The 21,457-nt window shown below is 35.3% G+C and overlaps 1 protein-coding gene across 2 annotated transcripts in view; it reads left to right on the top strand.

The window, feature by feature from the left end:
• Positions 1-21,457, top strand: part of ARFGEF1 (ADP ribosylation factor guanine nucleotide exchange factor 1) — a 144,854-nt gene that overhangs the window by 91,791 nt on the left and 31,606 nt on the right. For both annotated transcript variants that reach the window (XM_032847874.1, XM_032847875.1), the window contains exons 16-23: positions 244-449; positions 713-797; positions 5,904-6,075; positions 8,036-8,187; positions 11,899-12,027; positions 12,911-13,069; positions 13,305-13,455; positions 19,125-19,215. In XM_032847874.1, coding sequence (XP_032703765.1) covers positions 244-449; positions 713-797; positions 5,904-6,075; positions 8,036-8,187; positions 11,899-12,027; positions 12,911-13,069; positions 13,305-13,455; positions 19,125-19,215 — 1,145 coding nt within the window. The remainder of the gene's footprint in view (positions 1-243; positions 450-712; positions 798-5,903; positions 6,076-8,035; positions 8,188-11,898; positions 12,028-12,910; positions 13,070-13,304; positions 13,456-19,124; positions 19,216-21,457) is intronic.

Raw genomic sequence — 21,457 nt, 5'->3', positions numbered from 1 at the left:
CCTAAGTATGTAAGTAAAAATTAAAGAATAACCTAGGTATTCTTAATTTTGCTTTTTAATTTTCTAAACTCAAAAGAATATCTTTTTATAATAAACACGTGTGTTTAACTTTTAGTTTCATGTTTGAAATAGTTAACTATGTAGTAAAAACCTGTGAATCATAGATTCTTTTATTCTTTAAATGTCTTTGTGGCAAATGTAACATTTCATTAGGATATCAGTATTTTTTCTTTTGTTCTTTAGACTCAAGTGGGTGAGTTCCTGGGAGATAATGATAAATTTAACAAAGAAGTCATGTATGCATTTGTGGACCAACATGACTTTTCAGGAAAGGACTTTGTTTCAGCCCTCCGTATGTTTCTGGAAGGATTCCGTCTTCCAGGGGAAGCTCAGAAAATCGATCGGTTGATGGAAAAATTTGCTGCAAGATACCTCGAATGCAACCAAGGGTAAGAAAGATCAAATTCAAGTATTTATTGGTTGCCAGCTATATCCAAGACACTGTGGTAGGGAGCATCAGAAGATTCATCATCTTTTACCCCAGAGAATTTAGATTGTCTGTCATCTAGAAGTGATAAGACAATTCCATAAAAACACTTGTAATATGAGCTAGAACATAAATCTTGCAAGAGAAAATTATGGGGGTTTGAGATAATTTATTTAAATGCAACTGTACAAAGAAGTTTATAACATTATATACTTACTTTTCCAGACAAACCCTTTTTGCTAGTGCAGATACTGCTTATGTTTTGGCTTATTCAATTATCATGCTGACCACAGATCTTCACAGTCCACAGGTACGTATAATGTATAATAGATAGTACAAATTAAATAAGTTCTTTTGAATTCAATAAGTACAAGTTGAAATTTTAATCTTATTCAGTGAAATCAGTCACCAAATTGGGGTATTTAATTTGGTGTAGTATTCATTTTACAAATGTGGTTTCTGGGGGCACTGGTTTCGGCTCAGGTACTGACCTCAGGGTCCTGAGGTGGAGCCTTGTGTCAGTTTCCACGCTCAGCAGGGAGTCTGCTAAGATTTTTGTCTCCCTCTGCCCTTCCCCCAGTTCATGCAGGTGTGCTCCTGTGCTGTCTCTCTCTACCTCAAAATAAATAAATAAATAAATTTTTAAGACTTTATTTAGGAGAGCGAGAGAGAGAGCAAGAGAACATGAGAGCATGAGCAGGGAGGAGAGGCAGAGTGAGAAGCAAACTGCCTGTTGAGCAGGGATCCCCACAGCAACTGTGGGGCTCAATCCCAGGACCTTGGGATCATGACCTGAGCCAAAGGCAGATGCTTAACTGACTGAGTCACCCAGGTGCCTCTAAATAAATAAATCTTAAAAAAAAAAAAAAATTTGGTAATAATTCTATTTAGACTTTCAGATACCTGAAAAGTAAGTCTATATTTGTCTCATGATTAATAGCTGTATAAAGCTTAAGATAAATTTTAAGAATATGTATATTAGTTCTTTTGCTAATACTTAATTACAACATGGAAAAACACTACATAAACTTTATTTTTTTCTTTTAAACATTTCAGACTTAAGCAATAGAGGGGTTAGTATGGGAATCCTTCGTTGTGCCCATTGCCCAGCTTCCACAGTTACCAGCTATGGCTGGTCTTACTCATTCTCTATCCTGTCTCCCAGATCATTTTGAAGTAAATTCCAGGTGTCATATCATTTCATCTGTATTTATTTCAGTGTATATCTCTGAAAGACACATACTCTATTTAAATATAACCACAATATCATTACACCTCAAAATTAATAGTAATTTTAAAATATTAGATATCTAGGATATTGAGATAATTATTTTCCCCTCTTAAAACTTATAACTCTTTCTTAAATATTAAGGAACTGTCACTTGATTTCTGATATCCATTAGCAAAAAAAATTATTTTTAAAGTTTTAGGTATTTTATATTTTGTTTCAGAACGATACTTTGATGTCTTTGGGGGAAAATTACCTTTATAAATTCATTTATTTGCAAGAATTTCATTATACTTCTCAGGGATAAACATCTAATGATATCTGTTATTCTTGGGAAATAAACTATTACTAATCTTAGAGGTTTGGAAAAATTAAAATTTATTTGAAGATTAAGGTTAAACTTTGCAATATAGGGATTTTTGTGAGTGTGTTTTGAGATGTTTAAGGCAGGGTTGATAGGGAAAATATATATCAAATGTATGATGGGAATTATATGCAGAATTACTGTTAAGCATTGCATTACATGCAACAGCTATGCATTTATCAGCGATTTATTTGATTTTATATAGATATTTCTTAAAAAGTCACTTACTATTTTAATCATTTAAAAACTGCCCTTGGCAGGGTGCCTGGGTGGCTCAGTCAGATAAGCTCTTGCCTTCTGCTCAGGTCATGATCCCAGGACCCACATGATCCCAGCCCCACATAGGGTTCCCTTCTCAGAAGGAAATCTGCTTTTCCCTCTTCCCACCCTCTCCACTCCCTACCACCACCTCTCCCCCTGCTCATGCTCACTTGTGCTTTGTCACATGCATTTTCTCTCTCTCTCAAAGAAATAAGTAGAATCTTTAAAAAACAAATAAAAATTTCCCTTGGCATATTACTGGGAGTGTAGTTAAAGCAGCCCCCTTTCAGGTTAATATTACACAGTGTGCTTTTTTCCATGGTGTTATAAGGCAGTCTACAGATGGTGACTTACTTGAATACCTTCATATCAGTTTTCTGTCTGGTGTTTTGGTCCAGATCAATACACTACCACCCGTTTATTTTTAAAATGTTATATTTGTATTTTTTTTTTAATTTTTTAAAAAGATTTTATTTATTTGTCAGAGAGAGAGAGCGTGCACAAGCAGGCAGAGTGACAGGCAGAGGCGGAGAGAGAAGCAGGCTCCCCGCCGAGCAAGGAACCCAATGTGGGACTCAATCCCAGGACCCCGGAACCATGACCTGAACCGAAGGCAGCAGCTTAACCGACTGAGCCACCCAGGCGTCCCAAATGTTATATTTTTTAAAGAATTTGGTTCTGTAAATGAGTTTTCAGCATTGTATGCATCTATGTCATATCTTCCCATACATATGTACATCCTGGTGAAATTTGTTTTGAGGAAATATTGAAACATCCTTTAATGTCCTTTAATCGTACCCAGATTGTTAAAAGTTTCTGAACACAGATCAGTTAGGAAACAACTTGAGAACAGTTCTGTGTCTTCATGGCACTTATTTCTGTCCATAGAACATGTGCGTGGTGTCCTGGTCTAGCAGTGGTAACTGCTTGTAGTTTCCCCACTCCCTGTTAGACTGCTGCTGGCTGGCATCATGTCCTGATATGCAGCCTGCAGTTAGTGAAGAGCTTATGAGTTGCTATGAAGGAAAGTTCAGTTAGAGAACTGAACCCATAATCATGACCCCATATGCTTTGACTACATCAAGACTACATCAAGATTACATGAACTATAACAAATGACATCATTTTTAAAGAACACAAGTAAACTTTAAAGGAATTTCTTAAAACTAGGTCTTTTCATTCTTATTTGTTTTCAGAGTTAAAATATCTAAACCAAGTCATTTATGTTTCTTTTTCACCTAGAATATTTATAATTAGACTATTTTTTATATATTGTATGAATCAATGAATTTTTTTTAAAAAACTTGAGGCATATTTAGAACACATTTAATTTGTGTATGTGTATTAATCTCCATCATAGTAACAATTGGCTTTAAGTGACTTAAACACTGAAACTAAACACAGCTTAATATAAGCGCATGAAGGGCACCTAGGTGGCTCAGTCAGTTAAGCTCCTGCCTTCAACTCAGGTCATGAGCCCAGAGTCCTGGGATCAAGCCCTGCGTTGGGCTCCCTGCTCAGCGGGGAGCCTGCTTCTCCCTCTCCATCTGCCTGCTACTCCCAGTCTTGTGCTCTCTCTTGCTATCTCTCTCTCTCTGTCAAATAAATAAAATCTTTAAAAAAGTATATGAGCACATGAAAACAAAAGAGTGGAATGTTCCATAAAAGATAAGCAGGAAAAGAAAAGTAAGATTATGTTTTATCTGACTTTCAGAATCCCATTGTGCCAGAATTGTTCTGTTTGAGATGTATATGTTTATTTAGGGTATCTGAAATTCATGTATTCCCTACTCCAACTTCTGAAAGCTCCCATGCCCACTTCCCAACCCAGACCCACAAGTGTATTGTACTGCTACTTCAGATTTTTATCAAGACTTCTTTTTGTCTCTGGCATGATGGTAAAACAATATGCCATGCTCAAGATCTCCAGGTGATGTTAATCTTCTTTTAGTGTCTTATTGGCAGCACTTGTATGGTCTTTTATTTTAGTGTCCCTGAGTCATTATTTTTTATTATTTGTCAGAACTCCAGGGGAAATGACCTTCTTTTACTTACTTTTTTTTTTTAAAAAGTGCTGACTGAAGATGAGTTTTTAAAGTTATGGCTTGCTTATTATTCTGTGCACTGTATAAATTATCTTTAGAGTTGCCTTAAATTCTTTAATGGGAGAAGGTGGGAATATATATAATTGAATAAATAGTCAGCATACCTCGTTTTATTGTGCTTTACTTTATGACACTTTGCAGATAATTGTGTTTTTTACAAATTGAAGGTCTGTGGCAACCTTGCATCAAGCGAGTCTGTCAGCGCCATTTTTCCAACAGCATTTGCTCATTTCATGTCTCTCACATTTTGGTGATTCTCGCAATATAGCAAACTTTTTCATTACTATTACCTTTGTTATGATGATCTGTGATCAGTGATTATGATCCGTTGAAAGCTCAGATGATGGTTAGTATTTTTTAGCAATAAAGTATTTTTTAATTAAGGTATGTACATTGTTTTCTTAGACATAATGCTTTTGCACACTTAGTAGACTATAGTACAGTGTAATATAACTTTTATATGTACTAGGAAGCCAAAAAATTTATTTGACTCACTTTATTGTGGTAGTGTGGACCCAAACAGTTTCTCCCAGATATGCCTGTATCTTCAGAGATGTCATAAGACCTAGATGGGTTTTTGGAGATACAAACATTTTGACTGTGCTAGTTCTCAAGTTTGGTGACAGGGCTACATCTTATAAACTACAAATTATTATTCCACAGACTGATCAAGGTATGGTGCAAGACATTCCAGTTCAGATTACTGTTAACAAGACAGAATGTTCAGAAGATACTTCACCTGGATCACCTAACATTCATCTGCCATGCTGAGTCAGTCAGGGAGATTGTTATCTGATTTTAGATGAATTGAGTTTTTACTTTGCATCCACTGTTATATAAAACCAGCTTTTAAATCATTACAACATATTTATGTTTTCCCAAACTAAGATTTGAATTTTTTTTTTAAAGATTTTATTTATTTATTTATTTGACAGAGAGAGAGAGATCACAAGCAGGCAGAGAGGCAGGCAGAGAGAAAAGGGGAAACAGGCTCCCCGCTGAGCAGAGAGCCCAATGCGGGGCTCAATCCCAGGACCCTGAGACCATGATCTGAGCCGAAGACAGAGGCTTAACCCTCTGAGCCACCCAGGCACCCCTAGATTTGAATCTTTTTACTACCATGTGTTTTTAATATTTGTCATGGTCCTTTTTTAAAGACTGTAGCTAGAGCTCTTAAACCTTGGGCAAAAACAAATAGTTTCATTATTTGATTTCCCTGTTTCTTACTATAAATTACTTGTGTGCCCGTCTGAGAAGGTGTATTAGCATATGCCAGGCTAGGTCTTTTCTATATTGCCTTCATTTTCTAGGACTGTTTTTCATTTTAATACATGTTGAATATTTTCCCCTTCCTGTCCTCAAAGTATTTATAAATTCTCTCCTAAGAGTATACATATTCTTAAAATAGGAGTAATTTTTAAGTAAGTTTTAAGAACTATAATGGTTTTTCCTCTCTAGGTTAAAAATAAAATGACAAAGGAACAATATATAAAGATGAATAGAGGTATCAATGACAGTAAAGACCTTCCTGAAGAGTACCTATCAGCTATCTATAATGAAATAGCTGGAAAAAAGATATCAATGAAAGAAACAAAAGAACTCACAATCCCTACAAAATCAAGTAAGCAAAGTAAGTATCCAAATCAATTAAATTCTGATTGTTCAGGAGGATAAATAAGGTTTCCCAAGAGTTTTTCACTTGGTTTAGAGAAAATCAGATACTATTCTAATGAAAAGTATTATACAGTTTGCTGATCTAATTATGTTTTTCCCCCCACATTCTGAGTAAAAATAAAAGTGATAATATGCTTGGATTCATGTGCATTTAATAGATACTTGTCAATTTAGTAGTAAATCTCAGCATGTAGTTGGACATCAGCAAGACAACTTTGGCAGCCCCGCTAGTCTGACTTCAGCTCTCAGTCTTTTTCTGCCTCCTCGTCATCTAGAAGCAACACAATTCTGTTCATCTATTGCTATACATAAACATAAGCTGGAAGTAGGAGTGAGTCAAGGATTTGGGGAAGGTTAAGATTATGAGGGAGCTCATGGAGTTGGAAATCACTCCTTCAGATGCACCACAAATTATATCATTATAGAGGTCCTAGATGTAACCAGCATGGGAAGCCAAGTGTGGGCTTGGCTCCGTTCTAGACATGCTATACATGTGGGCAGTGGTGATTAAATTAGAACCAAAATCTAACTATAAAAATAAGATGAGGGTAGTGGCTCAAGAATATAGCAGCTCAAGAATATGTAATATGGAAAGAAGACTCCTGCCTTTCTGAGCACTCCACCTGGAAATGAAATCTCAAGCTTTATGCCACAGAACAGATTGCAGTAGCACAATTCTGTTGCCAGGAGAGGAGCAAGGGCCTCTGTAATACGTGTATTTCCAGAAGTTGAGGGCCTTTGTGATACATGTATTTCCAGAAGTTGATAGAGAATTATGAGAGTCAGGGGCTAGGGAGATGTTAGAAGGAATTGTGAAATATAAATGGCCTTACCTTTTGGAATAATGTAGAAGATGATTCTAAGGAGTTTTTGTACTCCCCTCATTTTATAGATGAGGAAACTGAAGTCCAGAGAGGTTAGGAAACTTAGAATCATAGAATCTGTAAGGTGAGTATAATGTAAAAAACTTGATATTGAATCTGTACAGCTAAAACCCAAAAAGTGGCAAAGCCAAATCTTGAACTGGTGTCTTTGGCTCATTTTGCAGTGCAGTACCCATCAGCAGTTTGCTTGGTTGTGTTATTTTCAGCTCATCTGCTTATAACATTGTTAAATATATTGCTCAAGACTTCATTTTCACACCTAAGTAGATGCCAATTCTGTGACTTAGCTGTTTTTTTTTTTCAGACCCGTAATAAAACATCTTCTTACCCTCCTTTCTCTGGCCTATTTTGTCCATGGTGGTAGAGTATCAATGAGAAGCAGGATATGGGAAGGTTGTAGGTATACTGAAATATTGATGTTATCCCGGAATGTTAGGGCCACTGGTTTCTTGTTAACTCGGGAGTCGTCATTCAAACCTGTGTCGTCCAAGGATGCCCTTGCCTTTTACTTGTCTCCTCATATTTTCCCATCCCATATTTGGGTTGTTTCCCTAGTTCTTCCACTGTGCCAGATTTATACCTACTCTATTTCCTTCTCATAGGTTTTCCACTTACCCCAACTCTTAGTTCAGGAATTTTCCCCCTTTTGAGGTATAATTCATGTAGTATAAAATTAAACATTTTGAAGTGAATGGTTCAGTAGCATTTAGTACATTTACATTGTCGTGCAGCCACCACCTCTGTCTAGTTCCAAAACATTTTCATCACCCAAAATAAAACCCTTGTACCTATTAAACTTAACATTCCCTCCCTCTCACCAGCCTCTGGCTACCAGCAGTCTGCTTTCTTTTTCTATGGATTTAGCTACTCTGAATATTTTATATAAATGGAATCACACCTTATGTGAACTTTGTGTATGGCTTTTTAAGACTATGCCTTATTAGTATTAATTGGTGGTATTTATTATTTTATAGTAAAAAAGACATTTAAAATGCTTTATATCTTAAATGCTAATAGTGTTTGTTATTTCAGATGTAGCCAGTGAAAAACAAAGAAGGCTTCTGTATAACTTAGAAATGGAACAAATGGCCAAGACAGCAAAAGCACTCATGGAAGCTGTGAGCCATGTTCAGGCACCTTTTACAAGTGCAACACATTTGGAGCATGTGAGACCCATGTTTAAGGTAAGAGTTACTAATAAATTTTGGTTGCAGTATACATCTATATGTAACTTTGTTCAGTGTGTTTTTAGTTAAGGAAATAACAGTAATTATAGCCCATTAGTGTAGACCTGGAAGCAAAAGCAATGTTATTTAGGATATAGCAGATAGAAATTTTTTCTTAAAGAGAATGAGAAAAGGTATACACTATTGGCAATTAATAAGTGTATACCTTAAGAAAAAAAGAATGAGAAGATTTCAGAGAATGATCATTCATCTTTGGCCTGGTTTTCTCCAAATGAGTTCTATTTAAACCTTTGGAGTTACCTTAAATTTCAGAGTGATCTTGAACTTCTGACCAGGAACTCACATGAGGGTTCCGAGTATACCTGCAGTGCAGAGTAGAGTGAGGAAGAAAAGCAAGTGTTATTTGTGTTTATAGGTTGATCTAGTAAGAATGATACTTACTGGTTCTTTAAAATTTGATTGCCTATTCCTTCTTCATTTTCCTGTTCGTTTTTCCTACGCTTTCCCTAAAATGCGAGGGTAAGCAAGCAATGAAACAATAAGGATTACAAGGAAAGTCTAGTCGAGGTTGGAAAGGGAAAAAAGGGGTAAAGTACATTCCAATTTGTGGGGCAGTGTGGTAGGATGGTTTGTGGAGTCTAAGATTATGATTTGAGTTCTCATTCAGATATTAAGTATACATATGTATGGGCAGTAAAAGAGGACTACAAGATTTCTGTGCTTTCTTTTAGCTCTAAAATTTTATAGTTCTACCTCTATTTCAACTTCTTTGTGTTAATGTTATTTCCGAAAGTTGGTGAAGAATTGTGGGATCGGGGAGAGGAGCCTAGGGGAGGCATTGTTAGAAGGAATAGTGGAGTATGACTAGCCTTATCTTTTGGAATAATACAGAAAACAATACAAGAAACAATTTCTCCTTATTATGAAACATTTTTATAAAGCACCTTTTTGTTTTGTTTTGAATAGTCTTATATTCTTGTTTTTCTTCTCAAATGTTTTTGGTTGGTAGAGGTGGAGAATGAAAAAAAAAGCAGAGGAAACCAGCCATAATTTTAATCACTCAGAAAAAACTTCTGTTGATATGTTTATATACTACTTTTTTATATAAATACTGCTTTTTAAATATTTTTAAAAATCATTTTATTCATTTATTTGGCAAAGAGAGAGACAGCAAGAGAGGGAACACAAGCAGGAGAATGGGAGAGGGAGAAGCAGGCTTCCTGCTGAGCAGGGAGCCCGATGCGGGGCTCGATCCTAGGACCCTGGGATCATGACCTGAGCTGAAGGCAGGTGCTTAACAGGCACCCCTTAAATCTTAATTGAATAATTGTGACCATACTATGTGTAGAATTTTGTACCTTGCTATTTCTCACATAGTAAGTATTTCCCGGTATCATTAAAAATTTTTCATAAATAGCTTTTATTATTTATTCTGTAGATTAGTTCTAGTTTATTTAAACATCTTCTAAACTAGCATTAAGAATCTTCCCTCTTACTGACATTTCTACTGCCATTAACCTCTCCAGATATCCTCATTTCTCTTATTATTGTAGTGTCCTAACTGATATCCTTATGTCTGTTTTTGTGCTCCTCTTATCCATTTACAGAGGCCAGAATGATCGTTTTAAAATACAAAATGAAATGTTGCCTTCTTCCTTAAGGCCCTTCACTAACTTTGCATACTATGATGAAGCTAACACACCCACATCTGCAACCTTATGTGGTCTGGTTCCACCTGCCTTTCCAGCCTCATTGCTAGATTTATTTTGTCTTACTAGGCTGCAGTCACACTAGTATTCCTTCAGTTTCTAGAACATACTAAATTATTTTCTCTTCAAGCATTCTTACAAGCTGTCTTTTGTCTAGAATGCCTGTTCTTCCTTTGCCCAAGTGGTTTCAGCTTTAAAATGTTACCTTTTCAGACAGGTCTACCCTACCCCCACCATCCAAAATTGGTCCCTTTTCATAGTGTGCTATGCTTATCCTTCATTGTATTTACAACTGTTGTGTTTATATATTTACTGATTTTAGAATTTAGTATCTGTCTTTTTACTAGATTTTAAATTCCGTGTGGCAAGGAACTATGTTCTGTTTACTTTTCCCAATATCTTGCACCATTCTTAGCTTATAGTAAGTGTTCAGTAAACAAGCGTTGGCTAAGTAGCAGAATAAATTGAGAGATTTCTAAGATGTGATACAATATTGGGGATATAAATATTATTAAGAATCTTTTTAAATATTGCCAAATTGTATTTTCCAAAGGCATATTCAGTATGATTGGATAATTTCACTGACCCCTGGATATTAGGTATAGTTTGATAGGAGAAATCATTGTCTTTAATTCCTAATGGAGTTAAACATATTTTTCACTGGCTTAAGAACCATTTATACTTCTCTTGTATAAATATTGCACAGGTTTCTGAATAGATGTGCTGTTTCTTTTCTTACAATAGAACATGTAATTTATTACTTCCATGTGGTACTTCATATTTTAAAATATTGTACTTCATATGCTTCCCAAAACATCTTTCTGTAATGGCAGTCCAGGTATTAAAGAGGAAGAAAATGAGGTTCAGAGAGATTAAGTGGCAGAGCTAGGACTAGAAGTAAGGTACTGTGGCTTATGTTCCTTTGTTTAGGAATTATATACTTCTAAATTTTCTGATGTTACAAACAAAGCTTTGGGTAATCCTTTGGGTATGTTTTTTTCTTAATAATCTTGAAAACTTTACCTTTTTAAAAATTCCAGTTGTCATTTTTACAGTACACTGGTATAAATCTTTTCATCTTTATGGTTACACAGATATATAGTTTTGTTTCATTAGAACCTATTTAAAGCAACAAATGCTCATATTAGACAGTTAAAAGTTACACAAGCACACACCAATGTATACACATATGTTTTGATGTCAGAATTTTCAGTAGTCCAAAGTAGCCCTTTTTGTTTGGTTTACATTAGGTACTCAGTGTTACCTACTGGTAAAATTTAGTATTTGTTGGTTTTCGCAGTTTGTAACAAAGAAGTATTTTATTGAACTATACTTTTTAAGTGTTGTCCAACAAGGAACCAGGCATATCACTGACATTTCAAGGTAAAATATTTGACTATAAAAGAAGTAAGGCTAAATGATGTCCAGGGAGCAGGCTTAAAGAAAAAAGAATAATGTAATTATTGCGAGTAGAAAAATGACTAAAAGAATATTTTTAGAAATAAAATCTGTGAAATACTGCAAGGGACAAATTTTGCAGGGAGAGATGAATTCTGAAAGTAGGGTTAAGACTAATATCATTTGTGAATAGTGACAGTTTCCACTTCTTATTGATGTGAATAATTTATAGATTCTGTACTTAAAATATGCCTGAGGTCCTCTACTGAATTTGTAGTCTTACTGTCTTCCTGTCACTTACTTAAGCCCAGGCAACATTATGTATTTTTTACCCCCAAAAAACTCATTTTTTTTCCCCCAGAACTTTTTCAAATCATTTATTATCTGAAGCTTTGAGAAATATCAATGTATTGTCTTCCTGTCACTTACTTAAGCCCAGGCAACATTATGTATTTTTTACCCCAAAAAAACTCATTTTTTCCCCAGAACTTTTTCAAATCATTTATTATCTGAAGCTTTGAGAAATATCAATGTATTACTATCATAAAATTTAATTATCACTTGATATTCATGATATAGTTTCAATTTTTAATTTTTCTAGTTGGCTTGGACACCTTTTCTGGCTGCGTTTAGTGTGGGTCTGCAAGATTGTGATGATACTGAAGTAGCCTCTCTTTGCCTGGAAGGTATAAGATGTGCAATCAGAATTGCATGCATTTTCAGCATTCAGGTAACAAAGAATTTTGCCTTTGTAGCCAGTCTGGAAAACATAAATTACATATGTCATGGCTATAATTAAAATTATTTTTTGATGTTTGACTTACCAAAAACTAATTTCAAGTTTATGATGGAATTTAAGTGAATCTAATGTTTAATTTTCCAAGAAACTGACAGAAGAGGTGGTTCTGTATTGATGCATCTGGAATCATCATAGCAACTTTGGTTAGCATTTTTTTTCTCTGCAGAATATTAGCTGTAGCCAAAGTTTCTAAGACTTTGAATTTCTATATGTTTGTTTGAATATCTTATTTAAATATGTTGCATGTTCATACTTACTGTATCATATTTTTTCATACTTACATGCTTTTATATATTACTTTATAACTTCACTTAAACCTAAGAAAAGTTACCTTGGAAAGAACCAAGTATCTTAATTTTCATGAAGCCAGGCCCTTTAGTAATTTATATACTTTGTCTGATAATAAATTTTAGCCAAAGCTTGCTTGCTTTAAAAAAAACAAAACCCATTTCACATTTATTTATGAATCTTATGGCTTAAAAAGCACAGCCTCGCTGTAGAGAAAAAACAAGCACATTTATAAATTATGTTTCTGCCAGTCGGCACAGTACTTGAAACATAAGCACTCCAGGAATGTTTTTTACTATATGAATCCATTTGTTGTCACTAAAATCTCATCTTAATTTGACATCTCCATTGCGTTTAGATTTTAGAAATTCATCCTTTTTTATTTTATCATCTTAAAACACTGTAGTTGAGGTATGTAATTTGTCAGTTAAAAACTACTAAACAAGTAAACAGTTTGTTAGTAGGGAATTAGGGATCACTCTGTTGTGTTTGTAACAATGTAAGTATACTTTTCTCTTTTTTATAGCTGGAAAGAGATGCATATGTCCAGGCACTAGCAAGATTTACTTTACTTACTGTGAGTTCTGGTATTACTGAAATGAAACAGAAGAACATTGACACAATAAAAACCCTTATCACTGTGGCTCATACAGATGGAAATTATTTAGGAAATTCATGGCATGAGGTATAAGCACTTCATTTTCAACTTTGCAGTTTGGTTTATAAAATGACTTAATGCTTAATATTCTACTCACTGACATGTTTAAAGTGGGGAAAAATTTAGTGTATTCAGGATACGTTTATTTAGCTTTTTATAATGATTTATAATATAGCCCATATTTAAATCCTGGCTCTGTATGTTTAAGTATTTTTGTAATCATTTTTAACTTGGAATTATTATTTTTTTCTAAATAATGAAGATTCTGAAGTGCATCAGTCAGTTGGAGCTTGCACAGCTTATAGGAACTGGAGTGAAACCTCGATACATTTCTGGAACAGTACGGGGCAGAGAAGGATCTCTTACTGGAACAAAAGATCAGGCTCCTGATGAATTTGTGGGTCTGGGGCTAGGTGAGAATTTTAAAAATTATTTCTATGAAGTATCAGAGATTATTAACTTGTTCAATATGTATACCTTTATTAATGAATTGTGAATTAATAATGAATTAATGAAATATAATTAGAGGGAGATGATAAAATGCCCTTTGGCTAACCTTATGGGAAAAGGAAGAAGACCATGAAGAGAACCAGACCATTTTTACCTAGTCTAGTTTGCAACATTAAGTGGCCCTTAGTCTAAATCTCATAGTTGGGAATAGGAGAAAGGCGCAATTTAAAATGACCTATTTTCAACACTAAGCAGGTAACTTAAATGAGTGAAGGCTTGTATAAGATGATAAATAGTTGGGGCACCTGGAGAACGCATTCACATTCAGATTTCTTAAAAGGCACTATGCAGTCCTAACAAAACTCTTATACTGGTATAGAAACTTTCCCGTGGTTCCTTATCTGTTCAGTGTGGCCAGGAACTTCAAATTTAACCCAGTAGAACAAAGGAAAATACTGGTGAGAATGGCTACAGAAGAACTAAAGACAGTACATTGTTTTTTAAGATTGTATTTATTTGACAGAGACACAGTGAAAGAGGGAACACAAGCAGGGGGAGTGAGAGAGGGAGAAGCAGACCTCCTGCCGAGCAGGGAGCCCAATGTAGGGCTGGATCTCAGGACCCCGGGACCATCATGACCTGAGCTGAAGGCATACGTCCAATGACTGAGCCACCCAGGAGCCCCAAAGACAATAGACTTTGAGTCATAAATGGAAAGAGTACTACCAGGGAAGAAACAACATTTAGACTATCTTTGGCTTTGAATACCATACTTTGGGGTTTGAATTCTTTCGAATATCTTCCTTACTGTGTGCAAGTTACTTTAACTCTCTGAGCTTTGGTTTCCACTTCTGCAAACTAATAGTAATATCTACTTATAGAGGTCTTAGGATTAAATAAGAATATGTATAAATGGACTTCACACAGTGGCTGGTATGTTAATGGTTTGTGGATTGTTCTCTAGCCATTTTCCCCACCCCACTTCCGTCCAAGAAATTTAGAGACATGACTTAAAAAAAAGAGCAGGAAAGAGATGAGATCTAGGAATATTTACCTTTTAAGGTTTCTACTCTAACACTATATTTCTGGATGTTTTCTATCTTTTTATCTTTTAGTGATTTCTCTGTTGTTGCTCACAGTAAAAATTTTTAAGGAAATCCAAAAAAATCTTCCAAGTTTGAAAAAATGATCCATAGGGAAAGAAGCAGCACCAGGATCATGTGTGGCTTCAAGCTGGACTGGGGACAGTTATTTCTTAGTGATATTTCAGCCATGGCAGCCAGCAGGGCCATTCTGTTACCCCAGTTGGATCTTAGATGTGGTGGTTTTAGATGTGAAGGTATAGACCTAATAACTTACCCAGCAGGATTTAGAACCAGTGAGTACATTTACAGTGACTTGTATCACCTGGAAGTCTGAGATACAGATGAAAAATACTTACCAACAAGTGAAATGAATGTGCGTTGATTGATTCAGTAACTTTTGAACCCCCCCCCTTTTCATTTTTCTTTTTGGACACGGCCTTAGGAGTACAAGAAGACTAAAATAATGACAGGTGCAAATTGTCAGGGCTTAACTTCGGCAAGTAATAGAAGTAGGTTACACTAAAATTAAAATACTGGTGGTGTATTTTATCTTTTAAAAGTTTTAGTCAAATAAGAGAAATAATGATACTTGCTGATAATGTTTCCTCATATACTTGAAAGTAAAATTAATTTGATCATTATTGTTGGGCTACTTAAGTTGTAAGAATATGAGATGACTTGCCTTCTCACTTCAGGAAAATGGAATTTACATAAAAATAAACACTGTTTGGATCTGGAAATGAAATTAAAAGTTCAGGCTTCCAAGCCACTCAAGCAACCAGCCATATTCTTCCACTTCTCTTTCAGGCTTTATCTAGATTTCATCTTATGTCATCTACTTCTCTTTTTGGCATGCTCCGTTCTCTACTCATTCCTGATTGATTAGGTCTCTCATTTTTGAGTCTATATCCTAGAGGGATTCAGTCTGTTGACTTGGCCCCTGTTGGGCAGAGTCTTCCCTTCAGGCCATCTCATTGGTTATCAGCTAGCCCAGTGTGGCAGATGTCCCTCCCTGTCCATCTGTGCCCTGTCCTGTCATTTACTCAGGCAACAGATATTTTCTTCAGCAGGATGCTATAGTCAGAATTTAGGCTAGAAGAGGATGTAGTCCAGACATTCTGTATATATATGGTCTTTAAAAAATAAATTAATATCCTCCTTTATTGATAGCATCCCCCTTCTAGTGTTCCACATAACTACAGTAATGGGGCTGAGTATATGTTTATCTGACTTTCTGACTGATATCAAGTCTGTACTTCCACTTTTTGGAAACATGAAACTTTTAATTATTGAGGATACACAGCATATTTTTTTTAAAGGATTTTATTTGTTTATTTGAGAGGGAAAGAGAAAGAGAGCACAGTGAGAGGCAGAAGGAGAAGCAGACTCCCCGCTGAGCCGGGAGCCTGACAGAGGGCTCGATCCCAGGACCCTGAGATCATGACCTGAGCCAGCAGATGCTTAACCAACTAAACCACCCAGGCTCCCACGTAGCATATGATTGTTAGAATTATATCCATTCTGTGCTTTTAAGGTGTATGTCAGAGTTTAAAAATTCAGTGCTTTGGACATACAAAAATTTTTTTTTAAGATTTTATTTATTCATTTGATAGAGATCACAAGTAGGCAGAGAGGCACGCAGAGAGAGAGAGGAAGGGAAGCAGGCTCCCTGCAGAGCAGAGAGCCCGATGCGGGGCGCCATCCCAGGACCCAGGGATCATGACCAGAGCAGAAGGCAGAGGCTTTAACCCACCGAGCCATCCAGGCGCCCCTGGACATACAAATCTTAAGTGAATATTCACTCCTACCTCTTTGTTCTTAATCTAAGTATTTGTGCTTTTGAGTAATTTGTTTGGTAAAGATAGAACTCTCTATCATGGTGTGCTGTTATACAGATCTTTGGAAGATTCCATGTGTTTTTGAAATAGGTTCTTTGGATTGGTAAACAAATTTTTTTTGATTCCTCTAAATATATTTCATAATGATTACAGATTACTATATTTAAATATAAAAATAAAAGCTCTTAAATATAAAAATAAAAGCTTTGTAGGAAGGACATTCAGATGGTACACGAAAGAAGTTAGTGGTTATGAGCATTACTTTTTCTTATAGATTTTTCTTCATTAAATTCCTTTAATGTGCTAATGTGCTCCAAGTGTTGCTTGACACTATTCTCCTAACCACTCCAGTTCTCTTGTCACGTATTTCAGGTTTTCATCCTTGTTCACTTATATTGTAGAAATAGACTCTTTGTCTTTCTAGCTCTAGTATCTCCTATTTCACTGTGTTCTACAGATAGTACCAAAATTATCTTTTAGAAAATAGGTTGCATTATGTCAGTCTTCTAAAAAGTCTATTGTTGCTTATTTTCTGTCTTTTTTTTTTTTTTTTGAGATTTATTTATTTGAGAGAGAGTATGCATACATGTGCATGAGCAGGGGTGAGAGGCAGAGGAAGAAGGAGAGGGAGAGAAGCAGACTACCTCCCAAGTAGAGAGCCTGACATAGGGTCGATCCCAGGACCCCGAGATCATGACTTGAGCTGAAATGAAGAGTCAGTCGCTTAACCAACTGAGCCACCCAGGTGCCCCATATTATTCCGTTTTCAAAAGCAATACGCTAAGCATAACAGTCAAGGTTCTTCACGTTTTAAGGTTAGCCTTTCTTTCTAGCTTCATTTCCTACTACTGTTCTGTCCCATCTGTCGCCAGCTAGATCCTCCATTATGGCTTTAACCAAGTGTGTTAAAACACGATGTTTACTATCATCCTTCCATTAATTTGTATACACTGTTCCTTTTCTACATGATTATCCTTCTGGGTCCAATTTGAATTAATATATCATTATATATGAAGGTTTTCCATGAGCTAATACCCCTGTTCTCCTTCCCCTACCAAAATTAGTTCTGTTTAGCAAAGCTTGTATTAAATGTCATTAGTTTATCTTGTCGATGAAGGAATTACTGCATTTTACTAAAGGTGATTATAAGTCTGTCTCAGTCTGTGTCTCCTGGTAAACTATAAACTCTCTGAGGTCAAGGATCACATCTTTTTTACGTTGTTCAGTTCCTAGTAGAGAATTTGAATTCAGCTGCTTTAAATAATATCATCATCTATTATGGTTGCAGTCATAAAGGCATTTAGTGAGTATCTGGTCAATTGAGTCAACAGATATTTCTTAGTATCTCCTTTGGATTTAATATGGAGTGATGCCGAGAAATAACAACAAAAAAAAATGTGTGTGTGACCTGGTTTCTTGCCTTAGGGAACTTTTCATTGTGCTGAGAAGGCAACATTAACACACCATAGTAATTTATGTGAAACTGTATGGAAGAAATCCTGATCTATTACTTATTTAAGTAAATGCTTCATTCAGAGGAACAATGGGAAGAATCCTTCCTGAGAACTCAGTTTGGGTTTTAGATAGTTGAGGAATGGCCTGAATAGATTTTGTAATGGCTAGAATGTTGAAGGGTACTGCCTTAAATGCTAGGCTTTAAAAGTTTATGCTTTATCCTAAAAGTCATAGTAAGCAGAATGAATATGATGAGATAGAAGAATTAAATCTGACAAGAGACTAGAAAGAGAGATTGAAGAGGGGAAAAATTAGCAGCAAGGAAAGCAGTCAGGAAACTATCCATAATCTGGCCCTGGAATTATAAGGCTCTAAACTGAGTAGGGATGAAAATGAAGGAATGGTTCCAGAAACAGTTCAAAAGAAAGATTTAGTGACTGGTGGAGGAGGGGAAAGATATCAAAGATGATTTTGAGGGGCACCTGAGTGGCTCAGTGGGTTAAGCCTCTGCCTTCGGCTCAGGTCATGATCCCAGGGTCCTGGGATCGATCCCCACATCGGGCTCTCTGCTCAGTGGGGAGCCTGCTTTCCCCTCTCTCTCTGCCTACCTCTCTGCCTATTTGTGATCTCTCTCTCTCTGCCTATCTCTCTGCCTATTTGTGATCTCTCTCTCTGTCAAATAAATAAATAAAATCTTTAAAAAAAAAAAAGATGATTTTGAAGTTAAGAGTTTGAAAACTGGGAAAATTGTTCTGCTGTCCAACATATGGAACTGATTTTGGGGGGAAAGAGAAATGATTCTTTTAAATAAGAAGATATTAGAAAATACAGTTAAAATTTCCAAAAAGCATGTGTAAATAGAGGACTAGAGATTAGAAAGCGAGATCTAATTATATGGAATTGGGAATCCTAAGAAGATAACATTGGAACTACAGTTAGTGCTGTTTCTTAAACATTAAGGGAAATTATGTGTACTGTCATTAATTTTGTGGTCTGAATTCTCAGTGCCCCTAATTTGTTAATCTCTGGAAGCACAATTTGTCTTTATAACCATCCATGTCCTTATGCCATTTAGTATAGCTAATTAAGCTCATTTGGCCTTGATAGGTCACTGATGCCAAAAATAGTATTTACCCAAAGCTTTGTTTCTTTCATAGGAAAATAACTGATTTCAGAAATATGTTTTAGAACTATAAGTATATTCTTCCACTGAATTATTTTCGAACTGAAATGACTCTCTTTTATGTGTGGTAGTCGGAGGAAATGTGGACTGGAAGCAGATAGCAAGTATTCAGGAATCCATCGGAGAAACCAGTTCTCAAAGTGTTGTTGTTGCTGTAGATAGGTAAAGTATTTTTTTCCTTTTTCAAATGAATACTATTTTAATTCTATAACATTTAGGTACATTTTGCTCTGTAATGGTTAAAAAAAGAAAAATTATTGCCAAAATAACTTTCCTTAAGTAGTAGACTATATATTGTAATAGATGGTGATCTGATGGTGAAGTACCTATAATTTTGCTCTTTAGATCGTGGACTATCTGAAGGGGATAAACAGTATGAAAATTTACATTAATATAAATTAGAAATTAATGGGCATTAGGGAAATGGTTATCTTGATGAAAAGAAACACATGTTTTATTTTCTTTATAGAAAACTAATTGGTGTCATTATCCCTCAATGAAAATGGAGTGTAATCTTTCAGGTTCTATTTGATGTAAGACTGCATTAGGGGTAAATGAAGGATTTGCTGGCAATTCTCATTGCAAATTTCTTTGGAAAGGACTTCAGAGTGTATCTTATTACCAAGTATTTCTCATTTTTAGTTTATTTTCTAAAAGTGACCCCATACTAAGTGTTCTTTTGAAGATTAGCTTTTTCTAGATGAATCCCCAAATATTTGAAACTTAACATTTTACAACACTAACATTCAGATTTTTTTATTACTTCTGTTGGAACTTGCAGATGTATAGTATGTATTTTTTCTTGGTGCTTGAAGACTTGTGCTAATCCAGAATTTTACTTCAGATAAAACTTCTTGCTCTTTAGTACAGACTGAACTAGAGTATTCAGTGGCTACTGACCCTGGAAATATTCCCTGCCACTTTTTCTTTGAAAAGAACTTGTAATCTTCACTTGCAGACTCTTTTTTTTTTTAATAAGGGAAGGAGGTCATTTGCCTTTTCCTGGTGAAGGCTGAAGAAAGATTGCATATCCTCTAATACTCCCTGTATGACTTGAAGGCTTACCATGTGCTTGGCGCTTTTCAAAGTACTTTCCGGGTATTACTTGTCACTTAATACTTCCAGCAACTTCATGAGATGAGTATTACTATTGTCTTTAATTTATAAATGAGGAAACTGAGACAGGGGTGCCTAAATAACTTGCTCATCCCCCCAACTAATCTTGATTATTGTTGCAATAACGGTTTCATCCACAAAGAATTTTGAGGAGTGGTGCCAGGACATATATTCAGGCAGCATGTCTCTTGAGCGTATGCTTTTATCCTCTCCACCTCTCTGCCTGCATGTACAGCTGGAGAGCAGTGTAATAATATATGCCCTTCTGCTTTCAGGGTAGCTTGTTTCCAGATGATTTTACTGTCATTATGAGAATCTCTTCAGGCAAGAGTTAACATTTTACCTACTATTTATATCCATAGTATATTTTATATGACCAAAGCCAGTTCTAATTTATCCATCCATCCACTGTTTGTTGCGAGGAGACATACTACTCGTTTGAGTAAATGATATGCCTCTCTATTTTAAGAATTTAAGGTATTTTAGAGGAGTCTTAACATAAATTCTGTTAGTACTTTGTTGTCTCAAACTCCTCATCACCAGATAATTTCTGCAAACATAAATCCAATGTCTGATTTTACACAAAACCTCAACATTTAAATTTTAACTTGTAATAAAAGCATTAAAAGTTACATCTTTGATTTACTATTAGATTATATTCTTGTGTGGTACTTTTAACTTTCTCATTAAATTTCTTTCTCAGTTTCTGAGTATATTTTCATATGTAATATTCTGACTCTAAATTCATAAGCTAAGTCAGATAACTTAGGAGGTATTCGAGTCAGTGTTGTGAACATTGTCAGGCATCATCCTGGAAAGTTTTGTACTTGTAACAAGTCATTTTCTTGTCCTTAGGTCTGGTGTTCTGAATAATCTGTTATGACAAGTATAGAAAGTAAATGTTTAAAATCAAAGTAATTATTTTTTGCTTAATTATTTATAGTGCCTGTTTATTAAGAGAAAAAATATATGATTTTATTAAAAGCTATTCTAACTGTACAGGAATCGATTTTGTCCAGGAATGAGTTACCACTAAAAGTTAAAAACCAGTACCATAGTTTATGTTTTTATTAATTTTAACCACACCAGATCTATCTCTATACTGACCCATCTCACACTTTGGAACTTTCTGTCTCCCTTCAGAAAATACATGTAGCTCATCCCCAACTACGTTTGCTCATAATATCTTCTGATTAGGTCTTAGAAATAAGTATTACCTCTGATATTTTCACTGTAAAAATTTTTTACATGTACAGTAATTTAGTTTGCCCTCTGTATTGCATACAGT

The sequence above is a fragment of the Lontra canadensis genome, unplaced genomic scaffold, assembly GCF_010015895.1.
Source record: "Lontra canadensis isolate GAN:19392208 unplaced genomic scaffold, GSC_riverotter_1.0 scaffold195, whole genome shotgun sequence".
Taxonomy (NCBI): Eukaryota; Metazoa; Chordata; class Mammalia; order Carnivora; family Mustelidae; genus Lontra; species Lontra canadensis.
This window is presented reverse-complemented; position numbering and strand designations above follow the sequence as displayed.